Here is a 22843-nt window from a genome sequence, read left to right on the forward strand (position 1 = left end):
CCTATAAATCTAAAACCAAAATGACAATATATAAAATATACCGTTTATAAGGCTGTCTTTTCTTAGGAATATAATATTAAAAATAAGATGCTAATTTAATAAAAAAAATTCATACGAATTTTAAACAAAATACAAAGAATCTGGAATATTCTGGGCCAACTGCATTTATAATAAGCTTCTCTTACAGCTATTTGACAGACAGCTTGGGAGAGCCATGAGGGCAAGGACCACTATATCCTCGATAGTAGGGCAGGGTGCTCAAATAATGCTTTCTTTTCTTTTTTTTGAGATGGAGTCTCGCTCTGTCACCCAGGCTAGAGTGCAGTGGCGTGATCTCGGTTTACTGCAACCTCTGCCTCCTGGGTTCAAGCGATTCTTCTGCCTCAGTCTCCCGAGTAGCTGGGACTACAGGCATGTCCCACCACACCCGGCTAATTTTTTGTATTTGTTTTAATAGAGACAGGTTTCACCATGTTAGTCAGGACGGTCTCGATCTCCTGACCTTGTGATTCGTCTGCCTCGGCCTCCCAAAGTGCTGGGATCACAGGCGTGAGCCACCGCACCTGGCCCAAATAATGCTTTCATAGTAATTGTTCAATAATGTATTGAATGAATGAAGTTGAACTGGAATGGCTCTACAGTTTTCCATAAATCTCTTTTTAGTTTAACTTGCTGAAACTAGAATAGGCAAGTGGAATTTTCCCCCATGTAGAACAGTTGCTAAGAATAATTTTCTGGTAGCTAATTTGACATTTACAGACTCATTACTAACTACTGAATAACATCAAATTTCTCAAGTTTTTAATATTTACTTGCTGCATTTGTTCCACCTGTGAATACACATATACTTTCTTTGTGTTTCTCTTAATGGCTGAATGATACTTCATGTTACTGCACATGTATAAAATGAAACCTATTTTGACATTTAGAATACTTCCCCATAACTTTTGTTGTTGTTGTTATTGTTAAACTAACGCCATGGTAAAATTCCTGCTTATACATTTCTGAGTGCTTCTGATTATTTCTTTAAAGTAACCCCCCCCTCCAAAATATTACTGGGTTCATAGTAGAAATATAGTACTAAGTTGAAGTTTTGAAAGGTTATTCCAATTCACACTACCGCCATGTCTGTATGCCTATTTCACTGAACCCTGCCAACCCTTGATATCACCAGTAAAGTAAAACATTCAGGCAACTGCAAATAGTATCATGTATCACAGTGTCTGAATTTCCTCAGTTACTACAGGTTGGCATTAAAAACTATTTTAAGTCATTGTTCTTCATTTGTGAATTCTCTCTCCACACTCTGCCCATTTCTCTTCCTACTTATTTAATACATATTTTTAAATACTAATTTTTTCACTTTGCCATCTACCTTTTTATTTCTAAACTTGCAATTTTAAAAAATGTGGTCAAATGGACTAGTCTTTTTAAAAATTTTGACTTTAATTATTGCTTGTAAAGTTCTCTTGTATTCTCTCATTACATATATCCTCCTAAGAATGTTCTTAGTCATGGTATATGTTGTAACACAGAGGTCTATTTTCCCTGCAAACTATAAACCAATTATCCTAGCATCATTTACTGACGCAAAATGACACCACTGTCATGCAGCCAATTCTCACATATAATGCCTCTGTAACTATTTGTGTTGCTTTCTTCGGTATCATGCTCATTTTGGTGACTTCATAATGTGCTTTAACAACTGATCGTACAACTTTTCCATTACTCTGTCTTCTAAATTTTTCTTGGTTACTCTCATTCATTTATTCAAGATGAACTGAAAGACAGTATAACATAGTGTGGCCAAGGGCTTTGAGAACTCCTGTAGCCCAGCGCTAGGTCCTTGCCTTGCAGTCTGAGAAACAATACATGAAAAGTTACCACTTCTAGAGATCCCCTGGTGCAATCTTGGCTCACCACAACCTCTGCCTCTAGGGCTCAAGCAATTCTCCCTGCCTCAACCTCGAGTAGCTGGGATTATAGGCACCCGCCACCATTCCTGTTTTTTTTGCATTTTTAGTAGAGACAGGGTTTCACCATGTTGGGCAGGCTGGTCTTGAACTCTTGACCTCAGATAATCTACAATTCCTTTTGAGTTAAAAAAGCTCACTTTATTTTTATTGTACTTTTTCATTCCTAACTCTGTGAACAAGCATATTCCTCCCTTTTCCCTAGATTAGACTTGCAAAATAATGATCTAATTTTTTTTGTCTTTTTTGTTTTGTAATTATTATTACTTGTGCTTTCATTTCCTCCCTCATTTTCTTGCCTTTTTTCTTTTTTTGAGACAGGGTTTCTCACTCTGTCACCCAGACTGGAGGTGCAGTGGCAAGACTGTGGCTCACTGCAGCCTTGACCTCTTGGGCCCATGTGATCCTCCTGCCTCAGCCTCCCAAGTGGCTGAAACCAAGGTATGTGCCACCACGCTTGGCTAATTTTTTAGAACTCTTTTGTAGAGATGAGAGTCTCACTACATTGCCCAGGCTGTCTAGAACTAATAGGTTCAAGTGATCTGACTGTCTTGGTCTCCCAAAGTGCTGAGATTACAGGTGTGAGCCACCAAATCAGGTCTTGTTTTCTTTTGAAACTTGTTTTATATATGTTTCTAACTTCTGATTAATAGAGATATTTTTGGTCTGTTTTATTCACTGATTTATTTCAACGGCCTAGAATAGGTGTTCAAATATGTATTGAATAAACTGAATCACCTCCAAGCTTAACTGCAGCGTCAAGGCTTAAGGTTGCTATTTGAGAATTGCTTTGTAATTACCTATTTGATGTATCTTTAACTTAAAAGTTACTTAGAATGTACTTTGAGATGGAGTTTCACTCTTGTTGCCCAGGCTGGATTGAAATGGCATGGTCTCGGCTCACTGCAACCTCTGTCTCCTGGGTTCAAGCAATTCTCCTGCCTCAGCCTCCCAACTAGCTGGGATTACAGGTGCCCACCACCATGCCCGGCTAATTTTTGTATTTTTAGTAGATATGGAGTTTCACCATGTTGGCCAGGCGGTCTCAAACTCCTGACTTCAGGTGATCTGCCCGCCTTGGCCTCCCAAAGTGGTGGGATTACAGGCGTGAGCCACCGTGCCTGGCTTAAGCCTATAAATATTTTAAATGAATGTGTATTTCAGAAGGTACTAAAGTGTGTATGCTCCTATTAATTCCTCCTTGATTTCAAATAGTTTTGCTTTGTACATTTTAATATGACATGCTACTTAATTCATAAAGATTCAAGATTATACCTTAATTGCAAACTTTTTTTCTTTTTTTTAAACAGGTCGTGCTCTGTCTCCCAGGCTGGAGTGCAGTAGCATGAGCATACTTCACTGCAGCCTTCGATGCCTGGGCTCAAGCAATCCTCCCATCTCAGCCTCCCAAATAGCTGAGACTAAAGGCGTGTGCCAGGATGCCTGGCTACTTTTTTATTTTTTGTAGAGATGGGGTCTCACTATGTTGCCCAGACTGGTTTCCAACTCCTGGCTTTAAGTGATCCTCTTGCCTCAACCTCTCAAAGTTTTGGGATTACAGGCTTGAGCTACTGTGCCTGTCCATGATCTTTACCCCCTTTTTTTTTTTCACGTGGAGTCTCACTCTTTTTGCCCAGGCTGGAGTACAGTGGCACTATCTCGGCTCACTGCAACCTCCGCCTCCTGGGTTCAAGCAACTCTCCTGCCTCTGCCTCCCGAGTAGAGTAGTTGGGATTACAGGCGCCCATCACCACGCCCTGCTAATTTTTGTATTTTTATTAGAGACAGGGTTTCACCATGTTGGCCAGGATGGTCTCAAACTCCTGACCTCAGGTGATCTGGCCCGCCTTGGCCTCCCAAAATGCTGGGATTACAGGGGTGAGCAACTGCACCCAGCTGATCTTTACCTTTAAGCCAATAAAAAAATGACTCTTTTTCATAAATTTTCCTTTTATTAAACATTGGATTTTATTCTGTCCAGTATCAGTAGGGCCATCCTTGTCTTTTCTTTCTTTTTATGGCCTTTATTTTGCGTGCCTGTGTCCATCTTTAATTTTTTATCTTTTGCAGCTTTTGTAGTAATTTGATTTTAGCTAAATTTCTCATAAATGTATAGGGTTTTAAAAAAAATCTTTAATGTCTTCAACTTTTTTTTCTTTTTTGAGACAGTCTCACTCTGTCACCCAAGCCGGAGTGCAGCGGCATGATCTTGGCTCACTGCAACCTCCGCCTCCTGGGTACGAGCCATTCTTCCACCTCAGCCTCCCAAGTAGCTGGGAGTACAGGTGCATGAGGCACCATGCCTGGCTAATCTTCAAATATTTTTTGTAGAGATGGCATTTCACCATGTTGGCCAGGCTGGTCTCGAACTCCTGGGCTTAAGTGATATTCCTGCCTTGGCCTTCCAAAGTGCTGGGATTACAGGGGAGACCCACCTAGCCTGGCCAGTCTTCAACTTTTAAAATGGTAGTTTTAACCTCTTCACATTAAGAGTAATAAATGAACATCTGGCGCTGCATTTGTAATTTTGTTTTATGTGTTTCTTCGCTGTCTCCTTGATTTTCTGTCTTTTGCTATACAGACTGTTTTCCTTACTTCAATTATATATTTTATTTATTAGTGGTTTCTATTACATTTTTAATAAGCATACTTCAACCTATTTTTCTTTTACTGTCAAGGTCAAAATGAAACAATATCAATGAATAGATCTCACAATGGATTAGAAATTTAGTATGCTTTGAAGTATTAATTCAAATTGTATTTCTTGCATGTAGTGCCAAATACAGATAATTACATATTTCCTAGACTGGCTGTTCAGATGTAAAATGATAATGCTGGATGGATAAATACCTGGCTGTACCATCACAGGTGTTCGAATAATTGCCTTTCCTAGTGCTGACTGTTGGAGTGGTGTTCTAATCACGGTCATACCAGGGCGAATCTGAGGCCCTGTGATTACCTATAAATGACACAAAGAACAATTAATTAAAATGCTTTAAAAAGACTCAAGTATAATGGACTTAGAACCCAAGATCTTTAAGCATTCTATATTAATAAAAATATTTGCAGAAATGACAGGGGCTCTTGAACATTACATTTTAAATTGTATTAAACCTCAGAATAAAGATGGAATTTTGAGGAAAGAAAACTTAATTCAAATGCTATCATACAAAATTCCCTGCCACTGATACAAAAAATAGCCTGTGGACTAAAAGGAAGGAACATATGCCAGTGGGGCTCTGCTCTGTAACTAGTGCTCACAGGACAATGTGGAGTCCCACTTTCTGTAAGCTCCAGACCATGCCCGTAACCCATAGAATATAACAGGAAGATGAGAAACCCTATTTTCTTTCACAGTTAAAAAAAAAACTATTTATTTATTTATTTTAAAGACAGGGTCTCATTCTGTTGCCCAAGATGGAATGCAGTGATGCAATCACAGTTCATTGCAGCCTGGCTCACTCTTGGGCTTAAGCAATCCTCCTGCCTCAGTCTCCCAAGAAGCTAGGACTATGGGTGAATGGCACCATGTATGGCTAATCATTCATTCGTTCATTCATTCGTTCATTCATTCATTCATTCATTCACCTACTTATTTAGAGACAGAGTCTCGCTTATTTATTTACTTATTTAGAGACAGATTCTCGCTCTTTCACCCAGATTGGAGTACAGTGGCATGATCTCGGCTCCCTGCAACCTCCACTTCCCGGGTTCAAGCAATTCTCCTGACTCAGCCTCCCAAGTAGCTGGGACTACAGGCGTGTGCCACCACACCCAGCTAATTTTTGTATTTTTAGTAGAGACGGGGTTTCATCATATTGACCAGGATGGTCTCGATCTCTTGACTTCATGATCTGCCCACCTTGGCTTCCCAAAGTGCTGGGATTACAGGCATGAGCCACCGCACCCGGCCCGGCGAATCTTTTAACTTTTTTTTTTTTTTGAGACACAGTCTCACTGTGTCACTCAGACTGCAGTGCAGTGGCTCCATCTCAACTCACTGTGGCCTCTGCCTTGTGGGTTCAAGCAATTCTCATCCCTTACCCTCCCAAGTAGCTGGGAATAGCTGGGACTACAGGCATGTGCCACCATGTCCAGCCAATTTTTTGTATTTTTAGTAGAGATGGGGTTTTGCCATTTTGTTTAGGTTGTTCTCGAACTCCTGGCCTTAAGTGATCCTCTCGCCTCAGCCTCCCAAAGTGCTGGCATTACAGGAGTGAGCTACCATCCCTGGCCCTTTCATAGTTTTAAAGGGGAAACCAGGGCCGGGCGCAGTGGCTCACGCTTGTAATCCTAGCACTTTGGAAGGCCAAGGAGGGCGGATCACAAGGTCAGGCGATCAAGACCATCCTGGCTAACACGGTGAAACCCTGTCTCACTGAAAGTACAAAAAAAATTAGCTGGGCGTGGTGGCAGGAACCTGTAGTCCCAGCTACTCCAGAGGCTGAGGCAGGAGAATGGCGTCAACCTGGGAGGCGGAGCTTGCAGTGAGCTGAGATCATGTCACTGCACTCCAGCCTGGGTGACAGAGCAAGACTCTGTCTAAAGGGGAAACTAGAAAGTGTGTTATTTTCAGTTCTATAGTTAGGTTCAGAACATTTTCAAAAATGTAAAACTTTAAACCTTTTCCATAATACTAGTTGACAAAACTTTAAGTCTTTTCCATACTAGTAACAGAGAAATTACGTATCTGGGCCAGGTGCGGGGGCTCACACCTGTAATCCCAGCACTTCGGGAGGCCGAGGCAGGTGGATCACCTGAGGTCAGGAGTTTGGACCATCCTGACCAACATGGTAAAACCCCGTCTCTACTAAAAATACAAAATCAGCCAGGCGTGATGGTGGGCGCCTGTAATACCAGCTACTTGGAAGGCTGAGGCAGGAGAATCGCTTGAACCCAGGAGGCAGAGGTTGCAGAGAGCTGAGATCATGCCACTGCATTCCAGCCTGGGCAACAAGACTGAAACTCTGTCTTAAAAAAAGAAATGATGTATCTAATATGTGTACATATCAGCTGATAACAAACTAGCTAACAGTACTATAGACTACTTTTTAAAATTTTTTTTTAGACAAGGTCTGGCTCTATTGCCCAGGTTACAGTGTGGTGGCACAATCTCAGCTCACTGCAGCCTTCCCTTCCCAGGCTCAAGTCATCCTCCCACCTCAGCCTCCTGAGGTGCTGGGACTACAGGTGAGCACCACCACACTTGGCTAATTTCTGTATCTTTTGTAGAGACGGGGTTTTGCCATGTTGCCCAGTGAGCCCAAGTGATCCGCCCGCCTGGTCTAGCATTTTAAATTTGATTTCTTAGCAAGCCTGCACAGCACACTTCCTTGGGTGGTCTAGTGCTGCCCACTGTTTTACATAAAGAAATGTTCTTTATAAAATCCTAGAAAGCAATTATTATTCTTCATAAATCATACTTATGTGTCATTAACTAAATGTTAAACATTAAAACTTCATGTATCATTTTCACTTATCAGAAATATAACAGATTTTTTTCCTAATCAGTACTCTGTCACAGATTCAGTAATAGGCAAAGGAAACTGAGTTGGATTAATCTTGGAAGAAGCCATTATAAAAACAATGTGATGTGCTCAACGCATCAAACCAAGTACGTCGGTAGGAATTCTTACTTGTGAATTGCTTGTGGTTCCTCCAGAGCCTGAGGTATTGGGTCTAATTGTGACTGTTGCTGTCCTGGGCTGGAATGAAGTAAAGGTTTGCTGACTGGTACCTGTACTTGATGGAATGATACCCAGGACTTTCTGCTGTACTTGAACAACGCCTTAAAAAAAGATGAAGCCATAATTAAAAACTGTCACTTTATTAAATGAAAGCATTACGTGTTGCTCGGTTGCTGAGGAGAAACTACGTGTGGCAGGGTTTTATAGTGGGCTACATAGAATGTGAGATCCGAGGACTGAAATCAGTGAAAAGGAGATGAAAAATAATGGCAACAGTATGATCTGGCAAATGTGAATTAAAACTCTTCACATTTCCCTTACCTCCTTGTGTTGCTGGCACATTTACAGCGACAATCTTGCTGTTTGCAGGAAGTGGCAGTTTGGTAATTACTTTTCCTGCCATAGTGACTGGATTGCCTGTAATTTGGAACGTCTGACCTGTGCTGGCAATGGTTGTAGCAGATGTGGCAGCTGTGCTGGTGGCTAATGGGGTATAAGACATTTAATAAGCTTTAGATTTAAAATAACCAGCAACATAGTGACTTCTAGGAAAGGGCACCAATGCATGAAATGTGGCTCATTTTGTATTTTTAATAAAAACATTCCTCTCCACTCAAAGTGAACTATGTAAATGTTGAAAGTGAAATAATGTAAGAGAGGAGTTTGCTAATGTAATATTATGAACATTATTTGTAACAAACCAACTGTTACAGCTTGTTTGCTCAACTGGCTGCAAAAGAAAAACAATCTTCTAAAAAAAAGTTTCATTTCAGTAGCTAAAAGGTTGAAAATTCTTTTTCCTGAACCAAAGTAATCTTTTACTTAATCATAGTTGTATACCTGAATTTGACTGGCCTTGCTTAACCCACGTAGCAAAGGTTTGATGAAAGTTCTTGTTTTGTTGGAATGTTACTGTAGCTGGAGATCCAACTTTAGTAGTTAGTACCATTTTGGTTCCAGTTGTAACTGAGCCACTTATGGGGGCCACCATAACCTTCTGTGCTGGAGAGATGGTACTGGTTGTACTGTTCGTTGGGGAAGTAGTGGAAGTTGCAATCACTGTTGGCTTCTGCTGCTCCAGTCGTTTCTAAAAAAGTGAGGGAGAGGAAACATGAATCAAAATAGTTCTAAATAAAAACAATACGATTCTACAAGTCTGTCCACAATTTCTCTCACCTTAAGAAATTCCACTACATTTCTGAAATATTTTACTTCCAAAAATATATGCCCATGTAAATTTACCCTTATTTATGGCTGGCTGCGGTGGCTCACACCTGTAATCCTAGCACTCTGGGAGACTGAGGTGGGCAGATCACCTGAGGCCAGGAGTTCGAGACCAGCCTGGCCAATATGGTGAAACTCCACCTCTACAAAAAATACAAAAATTAGCCGAGCACTGTGGCTCGTGCCTGTAATTCTAACTACTCGGGAGGCTGAGGCAGAAGAATTGCTCGAACCCGGGCGGCAGAGGTTACAGTAAGCTGAGATCATGCCACTGCGCTCCAACCTGGGTGATAGAGTGACTCAAACTCTTAAAAAAAAAAAAACCAAAAAACAAACAAACCTGAATTTAATTTCTTGATGAAGGCTATAAACACACACACACACACACACACACACACACACATATATATATATTTTTTTGTGAGATGGAGTCTTGCTGTGTCGCCCAGGCTGGAGTGCAGTGGCGCGATCTCGGCTCACTGCAAGCTCCGCCTCCCGGGTTCCCGCCATTCTCCCGCCTCAGCCTCCAAGTAGCTGGGACTACAGGCGCCCGCCACCACGCCCGGCTAGTTTTTTGTATTTTAGTAGAGACGGGGTTTCACCATGTTAGCCAGGATGGTCTTGATCTCCTGACCTCGTGATCCACCCGCCTCGGCCTCCCAAAGTGCTGGATTACAGGCTTGAGCCACCGCGCCCGGCCATATATATTTTTTGAGACAGAGTCTCGCTCTGTCTCCCAGGCTGGAGTGCAGTGGCGTGATCTCAGCTCACTGCAAACTCTGCCTCCTGGGTTTCATGCCATTCTCCTGCCTCAGCCTCCGGAGCAGCTGGGACTACAGGCACCCGCCACCATGCCCAGCTAGTTTTTTGTATTTTTAGTAGAGACAGGGTTTCACCGTGTTAGCCAGGATGGTCTTGATCTCCTGACCTTGTGATCCGCCCACCTCGGCCTCCCAAAGTGCTGGGATTACAGGCGTGAGCCCCTGCGCCCCGCTCATACATTTAATTCCTCCAAGGTACCTATCTCTGAAGGCAGTATTTTCATATCTCTATATCACACATATTACATTAAAGGTACTAAGCTGTCCATAGCAGAAAATATTTTATCAAGTTTTTCTGGCTTGTACAAATATCCAAGGTTTCAGACTGAAAACAACAGAGATGTGGGTAATCTTACTGGAGACAGAAACACCATGCTGCTCAGTGTTGAGATTCAGAGCTGAGAACAATTGGAGCTGTGAAAGGTTTCTGTTTCACTGTAATGTTAATTTATCCAACTATAAAAAGCATGTCAATAGTTAATGACACTATTATTAAAGTTGGCAAATCGGCAATCAAGCAAGCTGAAAATTATAGTTTTCCTAGACTTCTTATATTATACATTCAAATATTTTATAGAAAATACTTTATACTATACAGAGTTGTATAATATGATCTTTTAAACTAGTTATTAAAGATATTCTGTATATCCTTTATTACAGACTGCTAAACTTTTCTAACAGCTTATCAACAGTGGTGTGATGACCATACACATGTAAAACAACAGGTGAAATTTACTGCAAACCTGGTGGCAGATGCTTTACCTTCATTATCTTATAAGTTGAGGAAACAAGAGACTAGAGAGGTTGTGGAACTGGCCCAAGGCCACAGAGCTAGTTAAGGGTGACGCTCTCCTGCCTTTGCAAACTGCTCACCTATGACATCACATCCAATTTTTTTAGGACTACTTTTGTACCTATCCTATACACCTGAATATAATATAAAGTACTTTACATAATTCCTCATTCCTCAGAAGAAAAAGAGTTTAGTTTTCAACTCTTAGAGACATCACCTGATTAAATCAGTTAAAGAAAAGAAAGAAGAAAAAAAAAAAGAGGGAGGCAAAGGTGGGTGTGGTAGTGTGTCTGCAGCTCCAGCTACTCAGGATCCTGGCTGAGGCCGGAGGATCACCTTAAGCCCGGGAATTCAAAGTTACAATGAGCTATGATCTCACCACTATACTCCAGCCTCAGCAACAGGGCAAGATCCTATCTCCTAAAAATAAAAAAAAAATTAAAAAAAAAAAAAAAGGAGGCAGAGAAATAGAACAGATATATTAGTACTCATTTATTGGAGGATATGCCTTCAAAGCTGAAGTGTTAGCTATCTTCATAAATAATCATTTAAAGTAGATTTTTAAAAGTAATGTATTGGCTGGGCACGGTGGCTCACCCCTGTAATCCCAGCACTTTGGGAGGCCGGGGCAGGCAGATCACAAGGTCAGGAGTTTGAGACCATCCTGGCTAACACAGTGAAACCCCGTCTCTACTAAAAATACAAAAAATTAGCCAGGCCTGGTGGTGGGCACGTGTAGTCCCAGTTACTCGGGAGACTGAGGCAGGAGAATGGCGTGAACCCGGGAGGCAGAGCTTGCAGTGAGCCTAGATCGCACCACTGCACTCCAGCCTGGGCAACAGAGCGAGACTCTGTCTCAAAAAATTAAAAAAAAAAAAAAAAAAAAGCATATTACAGTCAAATGCAGTGGTGCTTGCCTGTAATCCCAGCACTTTGGGAGGCCTAGGTGGGCAGATCGCTTGAGCTCACGAGTTCAAGACTAGCCTGGGCAATATGGCAAAAGTCCTCTCTCTCCAAAAACTACAAAAATCAGTCAGGCATGGTGGTGCACGCCTGTAGGCCCAATTACTTGGGAAGCTGAGGTGGGTGGATTACTTGAGCCCAGGAGATTGAGAATGTAGTGAGCCATGATTGTGCCACTGCACTCCAGCAGCCTGGGCAAGAGAGTGAGACCCTGTTTAAAAAAGAAAGAAAAAAAAAAAAGTAATACATTAGGTTACATTGCAGAGATGAGAAAACACACCCAATAAAATTTTAAAAAATACAACTAGCCAGTTGTTATATATATTTGGGTTTAGTGATCGATTTCCTATGACAGATAGCATCATACATAGAACCCAAAAGTGCTATCATCTCAAACTTTGATGTAAGATAAGGACTTATAGTAAACTGAAAGATATATAAGAGTTAGAAAAAATGTTTTATAAAATGCGAGGGAAAACTGGTTTGAAACAAATAATTTGGTTTATATGTGATTTTTAAATAGTTATGTATAACTATGTTAATATTGTATATAGATATATCTATTCACCTGTATCCTCAATGTTTATATACTAAAGTTGGTAAAAACTTTTAGAGTATTTTCTCAATAGAAGTAAGTGGTCATCATCTTTTATTCAGGTCCTCAATGTTTAGGCACATATAGTACATTGTATTTTTATTTTTAAAATTTGGTTTTTTTCTTTTATTAGAGACAGGGTCTCCCTATGTTGCCCAGGCTGGTCTCAAACCCTTGGACTCAAGGGATCCTCCTGCCTTGGACTTCCAAAAGTGCTGGGACTACAGGCATAAGCCACTGCGTCTGGCCCTGACACATTATTTATGGTATGAAAACACCAAGAAACCATCATTAACTTTATAATAATCAATTACAACAAACTCTTATGGAGTTTTAGTATAATTTGCTTTTTCATAGATCACAGAAATCTTCCAGATTGGAAATTCACAAGAAAAAATTATTTCCAGAAATTACTCATGAAACTCCAAAGATAATAAATAATAGAAATCTTATTTCAGATGTCCTCCAGATATGTATACTTTTACAAAACCACAGCTTGGTGTATCCACAGAGCTGTTTTCAAATAATGACAATAAGATATACATGAGATACATTAAAAAAAAAAAAAAAAAAAAAACCTGGATGGGTGCAATGGCTCACACCTAAAATCCCAGCACTTTGGGAGGCTGAGGCAGGTGGATCGCTTGAGTCCAGGAGTTTGAGACCAGCCTGGGGAACATGGTGAAGCCCTATCTCTACAAAAGATACAAACATTAGCTGGGTATAATGGTGTGTGCCTGTAGTCCTAACTACTAGGGAGGCTGAGGTGGGAGGATAGCTTGAACCAGAGAGGTCAAGGCTTGGTGAGCTGTGATCTACTCCAGCCTGGGTGATAGTGAGACACTGTCTCAAAAAAATAATTACTAAAACCCATAAGAATGTATCATTACTGTGCATGGGTGTGCATGAATTTGGCTAAAAAATGTATGTATGTTGTCAAGTGGGACCAGGACCAACTCCCCCAGCTGATGGGAAGTCAAGAGCCGCTGTTTCGAAAGAGCCTCCATTTGGGCCTTGATGTCCTCTGCCTTCTTCTGTTCACTAACCTTAGCCTGTTGCTCAACTGCTTGTGCCTTTTCTTTCTCCACTCTGCAGGAAAAAAAGGAGAAACTTATCAGAAACTACCTTATTAGGCATCTGACATCTAATATAAGTGAAATCTGGTTGATTTTCACATCATACAAAGGTATGATATTATCTCAATTTAAAAATAAAACATTTGGCTGTGTGAGGTGGCTCGTGCCTATAATCCCAGCACTGTGGGAGGCCGAGGCAGGCAGATCACTTGAGGTCAAGAGTTCAAGACCAGCCTGGCCAACATGGTGAAACCCCATCTCTATTAAAAATACAAATGTTAGCCAGGGCCGGGCACAGTGGCTCAGGCCAGGTGCGGTGGCTCATGCTTATAAATCCCAGCATTTTGGGAGGCTGAGGCAGGTGAATTGCTTGAGGTCAGGAGTTCGACCCATCTCTACTAAAAATACAAAAAATTAGCCAGGTGTGGTGGTGGCCGTTTGGCTGAGGCAGGAGAACTGCTTGAACTTCGGAGGTGGAGTTTGCAGTGAGCCGAGACTGCGCCACTGCACTCCAGCCTGGTTGACAGAGCGAGACTCCGTCTTGGGGGAAAAAAAAAAAAGTTGGCCAGGCGTGGTGGCACATGCCTGTACTCCCAGCTGCTCGGGAGGCTGAGGCAGGAGAATTGCTTCAATCTGGGAGGCGAAGCTGAGATCGCGCCACTGCACTCCAGCCTGGCGGACAGAGCGAAACTCTGTCTCAAAAATAAAACAAAATAAAAAATAAAGATAAAACATTATGGTAATTAAAAATCGACAAATGGGCAACACATTAAAAATAAGAGACAGGGCCAGGTGCGGTGGCTCACGCTTGTAATCCCAGCACTTTGGGAGGCTGAGGCGGGTGGATTACCCAAGGTTAGGAGTTCGAGACCAGCCTGGTCAACACGGTGAAACCCTGTCTCTACAAAAAATACAAAAACCAGCCAGGCATAGTGATACACCCCTGTAATCCCAGCTACTCACAAGGCTGAGGCAGAAGAATTGCTTGAGCCCGGGAGGCGGAGGTTGCAGTGAGCTGAGATCGTGCCACTGCACTCCAGCCCAGCTGACAGAGCAAGACTCTGTCTCCAAAAAAAAAAAAAAAGAGAGAGAGAGAGAGAGAGAGGACCTTACTAAACTATTCACCGCTAGTACTTAAAATCAAAGGTGGAGTAAAGTCAAGCTAGGACTTTACTGCACTGAATAAACAATTAAACTGATAATTCTTTCACCCCAGGTAGGGTAGCTCATGCCTGTAATCCCAGCACTTTGGGAGGCCAAGTTGGGTGGATCGCTTGAGCCCAGGAGTTCAAGATCAGCCTGAACAACACAGCAAAACCCCATCTCTGTACAAAAAATACAAGCATTAGCTGGGCCTGGTGTCATGCACCTATAAGTCCTAGGTACTGGGGAGGCTGAGGTGGGAGGATCACTTGAGTCTGGGAGGCAGAGGTCGCAGTGAGCCAAGATTGTTTCTGCACTCCAGCCTGGGTGACAGAGCAAGATCCTGTCTCAAAAAAAAAAAAAAAGTAATTTCTTGATTCTGAAGTGATAAAATCTTCAAATAGTTGACCAGGTATTAACCATTTCCTTACCTCTCAGCAAATGCCCTGATCTCCCACAATTCCAGCTCTTCTTCTGCTACCCAGGTTTCAATAATAACAGGGCCAGTTTGCTTGGGCGTTTCTGGTCTCTTTGGCCGCAGTGCACTTGATCGAAGGCCTTTCCTCTGAGGTGTAGGTGTTTCTTTGGAAAGGAAATCAGAATATTTTAAGCAATATTGCTTCTAAAATTAAAGTACTTCTGGCATCTTCTATCACGAAAAATAGTGGTTGGCAAACTTTTCTTCTTAAATTGCCAGATGGTCTTTGCTGCAACTACTCAGCTGTGCCTTTGTATCATGAAAGCAGCCAAAGACAACACGTAAGTGAGTAAATGTGGGTGTGTTCCAATCAAATTTCATTTATAAAAGCAGGGTAGGCCAAGGCTCATGGGCTGTGGTTTGCTGACCCCCAAAATAAAAGGCTTATTAGCCTTTATACAACCTGTTTCTTCCACTTGGAGCACTATTCCTAGCCCCTACTGCTCATCTGACTAATGTCAATTCATCATCCAGACCCCAACACGAATTCAACTTCCTACAAAAGACTAGCTAGCATGTTCTTCTCACACTTGGGTGTACAATATGTGTTTCCCTATCACCGCATAGAGAAGGGGGATTTGAGAGTTACCAATATAAAGGGGAGATCTGAAACCTAAGAATAGATAAAATCTCCTCATAAAAAGACTTAAAAAATAAAAAGTAGGGAGGGACAAGCATTGAACCTTCCCATATATTCAATCACAAGGAAGCAGCAGAAGGAAACAGAAATGGTAGCAGGACCTGAATTGTACAAAGGGATACAAATCAAAGAAAAGTGATTTTAGGGGGCTGCAGTGGTTTGCATCAAAGGCTGTGGGTCAAGGAGACTGAAGGCCTGTCAGGGACATCTTCCATCTGTTTCTCTGCCCATCAACAGAGCTCTTTCTGTGCCAGGATGACCTTGTGATTTTTTTTTTTTTTTGGAGACAGAATCTCACTCTGTTGCCCAGGCTGGAGTACAGTGGTGTGAACTCAGCTCACTGCAATACCCCCATCCTGGGTTTACCAATTCTCATGCCTCAGCCTCCCAAGTAGCTGGGACTACAGGTGTGTAGTATCACATCCAGCTAATTTTTGTATTTTCAGTAGAGACGGGGTTTCACCATGTTGGCCAGGCTGGTCTTGAACTCCTGACCTCAAATGACCCACCCGCCTCGGCCTCCCAAAGTGATGGAATTACAGGCGTGAGCCACTGCGCCTGGCCTCTGTTTTAATTAAGCTAAAATTTATCATCCACTAGGAGCAGGTGTTGCTTCATTGGTGCTCTTTTCCAAAGGTTATTCTCCAAGAACTCCCAAGTTAATTTAATCAAGTTTCAAAAATTAAGTGTATACATTTGGGGAGAGGTAACTTTTATAAAAACACTGTTTCTATCTAAGGACATTATCTTTTTATTTATTTATTTATTTGGAGACAGTGTCTCACTATGTTGCCCACGCTAGAATGCAGTGGCACAATTTTGGCTAACTGCAACTTCTGCCTTCTGGGTATATGTGATTCTCCCACTCCCACTTCACCCTTCCAAGTAGCTGGGACTACAAGTGTGCACCACCATAACCAGCTAATTTTTTGTATTTTCAGTAGAGACGCGGTTTTGCTATGCTGGCCAGGCTGGTCTCAAACTCCTGATCTCAAGTGATCTGCCCGCCTCAGCCTCCCAAAGTGCTGGGACTACAAGCTTGAGCCACATGCCCGGCCTGTATTTCTTTTCTTTTCTTTTCTTTTTTTTGACACGGAGTCTCAATCTGTTGCCCAGACTGGAGTGCAGTGGTGCGATCTCAGCTCACTGCAACCTCCACCTCCCAGGCTCAAGCGATTCTTGGGCCTCAGCCTCCTGAGTAGCTGGGATTACAGGCATGCATGTTACCAATATTTTTGTAATTTTTGTATGTTTTGTAGGGATGGGGTTTCACTACATTGTCTAGGCTGGGCTCGAACTCCTGGGCTCAAGTAATCCACCTGTCTTGGCCTCCCAATGTCCTGGAATTACAGGTGTGAGCCACTGAACCTGGCCTTTTTATACATTTCTTACTAGGTTTTTTCCTAAATATTTTTATTGTTTACATAAAATAACATGGACTTTATATATTTTCAATTTGGATACTACAATGAACTCCTATTAGTGCTAATACTTTTAATTCTCATGAATTTTCTAAGCAGACATTCATAATTATCTATAAAATAGTGTTAATCTTCTTTTCCAACATTACTCTCTTATCTTATTGCAACACATATAACACTGATATTATAATACTATAAGCTTTTCTTTGCTTCCTTGAGATTAGGGGCCAAATCTCATTCTTCTATGTATTTGCCACCCAGTGCCTATTGTATTGGTGCTCTATAAACATTTCTTGAGTAACTCTTCATGCCTCTTAGATTATCTCTACCTTGAGCACTGAAGTATTTCACAATAGTTTTAATCCTTAAGAAATCTTTATTGACCCACTTACATATTAGACTCGGTAATAGTTACCAGGACTTCAACAAACCAGACAGATGAAATGGCTGCTCTCTAGGAACTGCTGGTCTGTGGTCAGGCAATGTCTCACATCGTAATTACAAGAGGTATTATTATAGCCCTTTGCTGTGCTTGGAACAAGGCTCATAGGCATCAATGTGTGTCTACCAGAATCTTCCTATGTTTATTACTTTAATATCATTTCCAAAATTTGGCAGTTATAAAAAATTTCTTTTTTAAAAGGTGAACAGAGAGAAGAAAAAAATATATCAAATTTCAATTCATAAAATACATGGCTAACAGGTTAATCATGAAAGAATATAATTCCTTCTATTCCTTACCTTTTGGTGTTTCTGGAACTCCAATGGGACAAATGATTTTCCTGATACAATATTCAGATCGAATGCCGTAAGGACCAACATCTCTCCTCTTAATTATTTCTGTTGTTGTGATTTCAGTTTCGGATGTTTCTACGGTGATTTAATTCACATAGTATTAATGACCAACGGAAATACTCAGAGACTAAAAAGGTACATCTGGTGCTTTCAAAAAGACACACATGGAATAAACTTTTGGAAACATGTGACTAATTAACAGGATCACTAACATCTAACAGGATCACTGCTAGACTGCAACAATACCGAGCTTCTTCCTCACTGCAAATTTCTAAATGAAACAAAATGCTGCTGGGTATAGCTGAGCTCCTGGTGGAAATACTCAATCAAAATAATAAAAAGCCTAGGACAGAAGCAGCAAGGGCAGGCCTCCAGAAGTCTTAAATTTTTAATTAAACAATAATAAATATCTTTTTAAAAATGCAGACTGGTTCACACATAAGTGACTCATTTTATAATCTGAACCTTCCCTCCTGGCCCCTGGGATTTTATAGCATGTGCCAAACTTCAACAAAGCTGTATGTGAAAAAAATTTTTTTTTTAGAGATAGCGTTTTGCAGGGCCGGGCGCGGTGGCTCAAGCCTGTAATCCCAGCACTTTGGGAGGCCGAGACGGGCGGATCACAAGGTCAGGAGATTGAGACCACCCTGGCTAATACGGTGAAACCCCGTCTCTACTAAAGAATACAAAAAACTAGCCGGGCGACGAGGCGGGCGCCTGTAGTCCCAGCTACTTGGGAGGCGGAGGCAGGAGAATGGAGTAAACCTGGGAGGCGGAGCTTGCAGTGAGCTGAGATCCGGCCACCACACTCCAGCCTGGGCGACAGAGCCAGACTCCGTCTCAAAAAAAAAAAAGAGAGAGAGAGAGAGAGAGAGAGATAGCGTTTTGCTCTGTTATCCAGACTGGAGGACACTGGCGGACCATAGTCACTGCAACCTTGAACTCCTGGCTCAAGCAATCCTCCTGGCCCCAGCCTCCCAAGTGGCAGGGACTGTAGACACCTGTCACCAGGCCTAGTTGATTTTTTTTTCTTTTTTAATTAGAGTTTTGTAGAGACAAGGTCTCATTATGTTGCCCAGCCTGGTCACAAACTCCTGGCCTCCAGTGATCCTCCTGCCTTGGCCTCCCAAAGTGCTAGGATTACAGGTGAGAGCTACCACACATGGCCAAAACTGTATTTTTTAAATACAAGCATTATATTTTATTATTATTATTTTATTTTTATTTTTTTATTTTTTGAGACAGTCTCGCTCTGTCACCCAGGCTGGAGTGCAGTGGCGTGATCTTGGCTCACTGTAAGCTCCACCTCCCGGGTTCACGCCATTCTCCTGAGTAGCTGGCACTACAGGTGCCCACCACCATGCCTGGCTAATTTTTTGTATTTTTAGTAGAGACAGGGTTTCACTGTGGTAGCCAGGATGGTCTCGATCGCCTGACCTTGTGATTTGCCCGCCTCAGCCTCCCAAAATGCTGGGATTACAGGCGTGAGCCACCGTGCCCAGTACATTATATTTTAATAAGAAAACAGAGATACTTAAAATTAAGTGAATAGGCAAGTGATTTTAGCTTTTTTTTTAAAAGGTTTTTGAGACGGAGTCTCGCTCTGTTGCCAGGCTGGAGTGCAGCGGTGCGATCTCAGCTCCCTGCAACCTCTGCCTCCTGGGTTCAAGTGATTCTTCTGTCTCACCTTCCCAAGTGGCTGGGACTCACGCCCAGCTAATTTTTCTATTTTTAGTAGAGATGGGGTTTCACCCTGTTGGCCAGGATGGTTTCGATCTCTTGACCTTGTGATCCGCCCAGCTCGGCCTCCCAAAGTGTTGGGATTACAGACATGAGCCACCGTGCCTGGCCTGTGATTTTGGCTTTTACACTTAAATTAGAAAATAACTCCCCTTCCCCTTACCTGTCCGTGTAGTCCCTCCTCCTGGAGGAGCCTTGGCCGCCATGTCATCCCATCTCAAACTTGCCCACAGTAACCGTAACATTAGGCTCACTCCAGCTAAGGACTTTACGGTCTGAAGTCTATATCTGAAAGGAAAACCAAAGAAATCCATATATATATATATCTACATGTATACACACAGACATACACACTCATATTCACTCCTCTAAACTGAAGGGCTGTGTTTCTTGTCCTCATTAGGACTGCAGTATTTATAATATGGTTTTGTAAGACTTTGGTGTTATATGTCCTTTAAAAGAAAAACTTCTTTGTTCATAGGCATAACAGGCACCTAACTTTTTTTTAAAAGGGTCTATATCCATTTTAAATGCCATAGAAATTTATAAAATGAGAATGTTTCATTGTAAGGTTGATAAGGCAAAAATTCATGAAGATTTTATAAATTTAACCTAATACCAAAATATCTGTTAGGAAAATTTTGGGGACTAAATATAGAGAAATAGATAATTGTTATTAAATGTGATAAAGGAGTTTTGAAGGAAAAATCCTAACTTTTGCAAAAACAAAAAACCTGAAAATGTTTAAATTTTCTAAAAGAATAAAATGAGGTCAGATGCAGTGGCTCACGCCTGTAATCCCAACACTCTGCGAGGCCGAGGTGGGCAGATCACCTGAGGTCAGGAGTTCGAGACCAACCTGACCAATATGGCAAAACCCCATCTCTACTAAAAATACAAAATTTAGTTGCGCATGGTGGTGCACGCCTGTAATCCCAGCTACGTGAGAGGCTGGAGGCAGGAGAATCAATTGAACCCAGGAGGCAGAGGTTGCAGTGAGCCAAGATCACACCATTGCACTCCAGCCTGGGGGATAAGAGTGAAACTCGATCTCAAAATAAATAAATAAATAACTAAATTTAATTTAATTAAACCAAAAACATCTTATAAATCTAGTAAGACCTTTCTAAATGGACAAAAACATTCTGCATCCAAATGGTGGTTCTTCAAAACATGAACAACTGGATGATGAATAAAGCTAATACTAATAAAACTTTAATAGCATTAGTGTAGTTTTCGAATTCTACAATGAGTAATAAAATATTAGAAAAAGGAAACTTATCAGCTGGGCGCAGTGGCTGCAATCCCAGCACTCTGGGAGGCCGAGGTGGGTGGATCACGAGGTCAGGAGTTTGAGACCAGCCTGGCCAACATAGTGAAACCCCATCTCTACTAAAAATACAAAAAATTAGCTGGGCATGGTGGCGGGCGCCTGTAATCTCAGCTACTTGGGAGGCCGAGGCAGGAGAATCGCTCGAACCCGGAGAGCGGAGGCTGCAATGAGCTGAGATCGCTCCACTGCACTCCACCTTGGGCAGCAGTGCGAGACTCTATCTCAAAAAAAAAAAAAAAGAAAGAGAAAGGATAATACCGTATTACTTATCAACAGACAAATCTCTCTATGTTCATATTTGTTTCTAAACATTGTGTATGGAGTTATTAAACATTTTAGACATTCTTTAAAAATACTCAAAATGTATTTCAAAATAAATTTACTTAACTGCATTAAATATCATGTCCTAAAATGGAATTCATTATATCTTTGTGTAAATGAATACTTTGTTGACATTTTCACTGTACTTAAATGAACTCAGTGGTTGATTATGGTGTAGACAAAGCCTATAAAATAAAAATAATGTCCTCCTCTAATAGATGTGGAAGGTAAATCTCAAAACTCTGTATGCAAAAGGCAATGCCTTTTTTTTTTTTTTTCTTTGGAGACAGTATCGCTCTGTCGCCCAGGCTGGAGTGAAGTACAGCAATCTTGGCTCACTGAAACCTTCACCTTCCGGTTCAAGTGATTCTCCTGCCTCAGCCTCCAGAGTAGCTGGGATTACAGGCGCCCGCCCAAACATCTAGCTAATTTTTGTATATTATTTTTTGGAGACGGAGTTTTGCTCCAGGCTGGAGTGCAATGACATGACCTCGGTTCACTGCAACCTCCGCCTACCGGGTTCAAGCGATTCTCCTGCCTCAGTCTCCTGAGTAGCTGGGATTACAGGCGCCCAACACCACGCCCGGCTAATTTTTGTATATTTAGTAAAGATGGGGTTTCATCACATTGGCCAGGCTGGTCTCGAACTCCTGACCTCAGGTGATCCACCTGCCTTGGCCTCCCAAAGTGCTGGGATTACAGGAGGCGTGAGCCACCGTGCCCGCCCTTTCCGTGTAGAAAGCAATGCTTTCTATTGACGGTATTCAGTTGGAAAAATGAACACTGTGAAAGGGAAAGCTCTAGCCAAAAAGTTGCTGCAGCTTCTTAACTTCCCATATCCACTTGTGACACCATTACTTTCTCTGCTGTGTTATTGCGCTATGAATCCTCTCACCTAGACAGAGCAGGTCGAGGGGAAATATTAACTAGTGCAGGGATGTCCCAAGAGGGGGAAAGTGTCTGTCACTTTCAGACCATACCCCATAGTAATTCCTAGAGATCTTTAATGTCATAGGAGAAAGCAAATAAACATTTATTTGGAAGGAAAAGTTCATCCTCATTCTCTGTGGTCAAACAACGACTTTAAAGTATCCTTATTTTAAAATGGAAATAACACCGGGGAGGAACACACCACATGCATGGCAAGTCTGCTCATTCAAGCATTCATTCAAAAAATACTTGAGCATCTTCTATGTGTTAGACTATGTGACAGGAGTTGGGGACACAGAGGTGAACTAGAATCTGTCTGTGTTCTCAGAGCTGTAAGAGAGGAAAGGACAAGGGAGGGACATTTGAGTTGGCTCGGGAATGAGGATCACAGCTTTGCTGGAGTCTCAAAGGACAAGTTAAGAGCATGGGAGTTGCTGATCAAAGGCAAGGGGCAGAAATATACTAAAGAGCATAGTGTGCAAGAGTACACATTTCTTCCCAGAGACCACATCCAGTGTTTTATGACTGGAGGGAAGGGGTGTGGAGGTACAGAAAGAGATGAAGGTGGCATGAGAGAGAAAGGCAGAAGCCAGAATGCACTGCACCAAATTAAAAGATTAAAGAAGAGCATTAAAGGGTATGTATATTAAGTCCTCTGAGATTTATCCAGTACTGGATGGGTTGTAAAGGGAAGTACTTTCCATGAATGTGATCTACAGGTGACAAATGCCTTCCCTGCTCCTTGCTGCAGTATTTAGCAAGTCCCTTAGCTCAGTCAGACTATTCACAGGATAGAGGGGCATTTTAGGAGAATCTCTGGCAGCACTGTGGAGGACAACTATCAGTTCAACATCACAATGAAGCACAGAATCAGGGCCTGGGAGGATGGGCATAAGGGAATGGATGGTGT

At 41.9% G+C, this 22843-nt stretch overlaps 1 protein-coding gene across 1 annotated transcript in view; it reads right to left on the minus strand.

The window, feature by feature from the left end:
- Positions 1–22843, minus strand: part of LOC108517749 (nucleosome-remodeling factor subunit BPTF) — a 76675-nt gene that overhangs the window by 43096 nt on the left and 10736 nt on the right. The window contains exons 5-12 of the mRNA XM_017855840.1: positions 19513–19637; positions 17556–17684; positions 14707–14857; positions 13103–13145; positions 8501–8747; positions 7982–8143; positions 7610–7761; positions 4824–4932 (exon numbers count right to left, since the gene is read on the minus strand). Coding sequence (XP_017711329.1) covers positions 4824–4932; positions 7610–7761; positions 7982–8143; positions 8501–8747; positions 13103–13145; positions 14707–14857; positions 17556–17684; positions 19513–19637 — 1118 coding nt within the window. The remainder of the gene's footprint in view (positions 1–4823; positions 4933–7609; positions 7762–7981; positions 8144–8500; positions 8748–13102; positions 13146–14706; positions 14858–17555; positions 17685–19512; positions 19638–22843) is intronic.

The sequence above is a fragment of the Rhinopithecus bieti genome, unplaced genomic scaffold, assembly GCF_001698545.2.
Source record: "Rhinopithecus bieti isolate Rb0 unplaced genomic scaffold, ASM169854v2 scaffold_39870, whole genome shotgun sequence".
Lineage (NCBI taxonomy): Eukaryota > Metazoa > Chordata > Mammalia > Primates > Cercopithecidae > Rhinopithecus > Rhinopithecus bieti.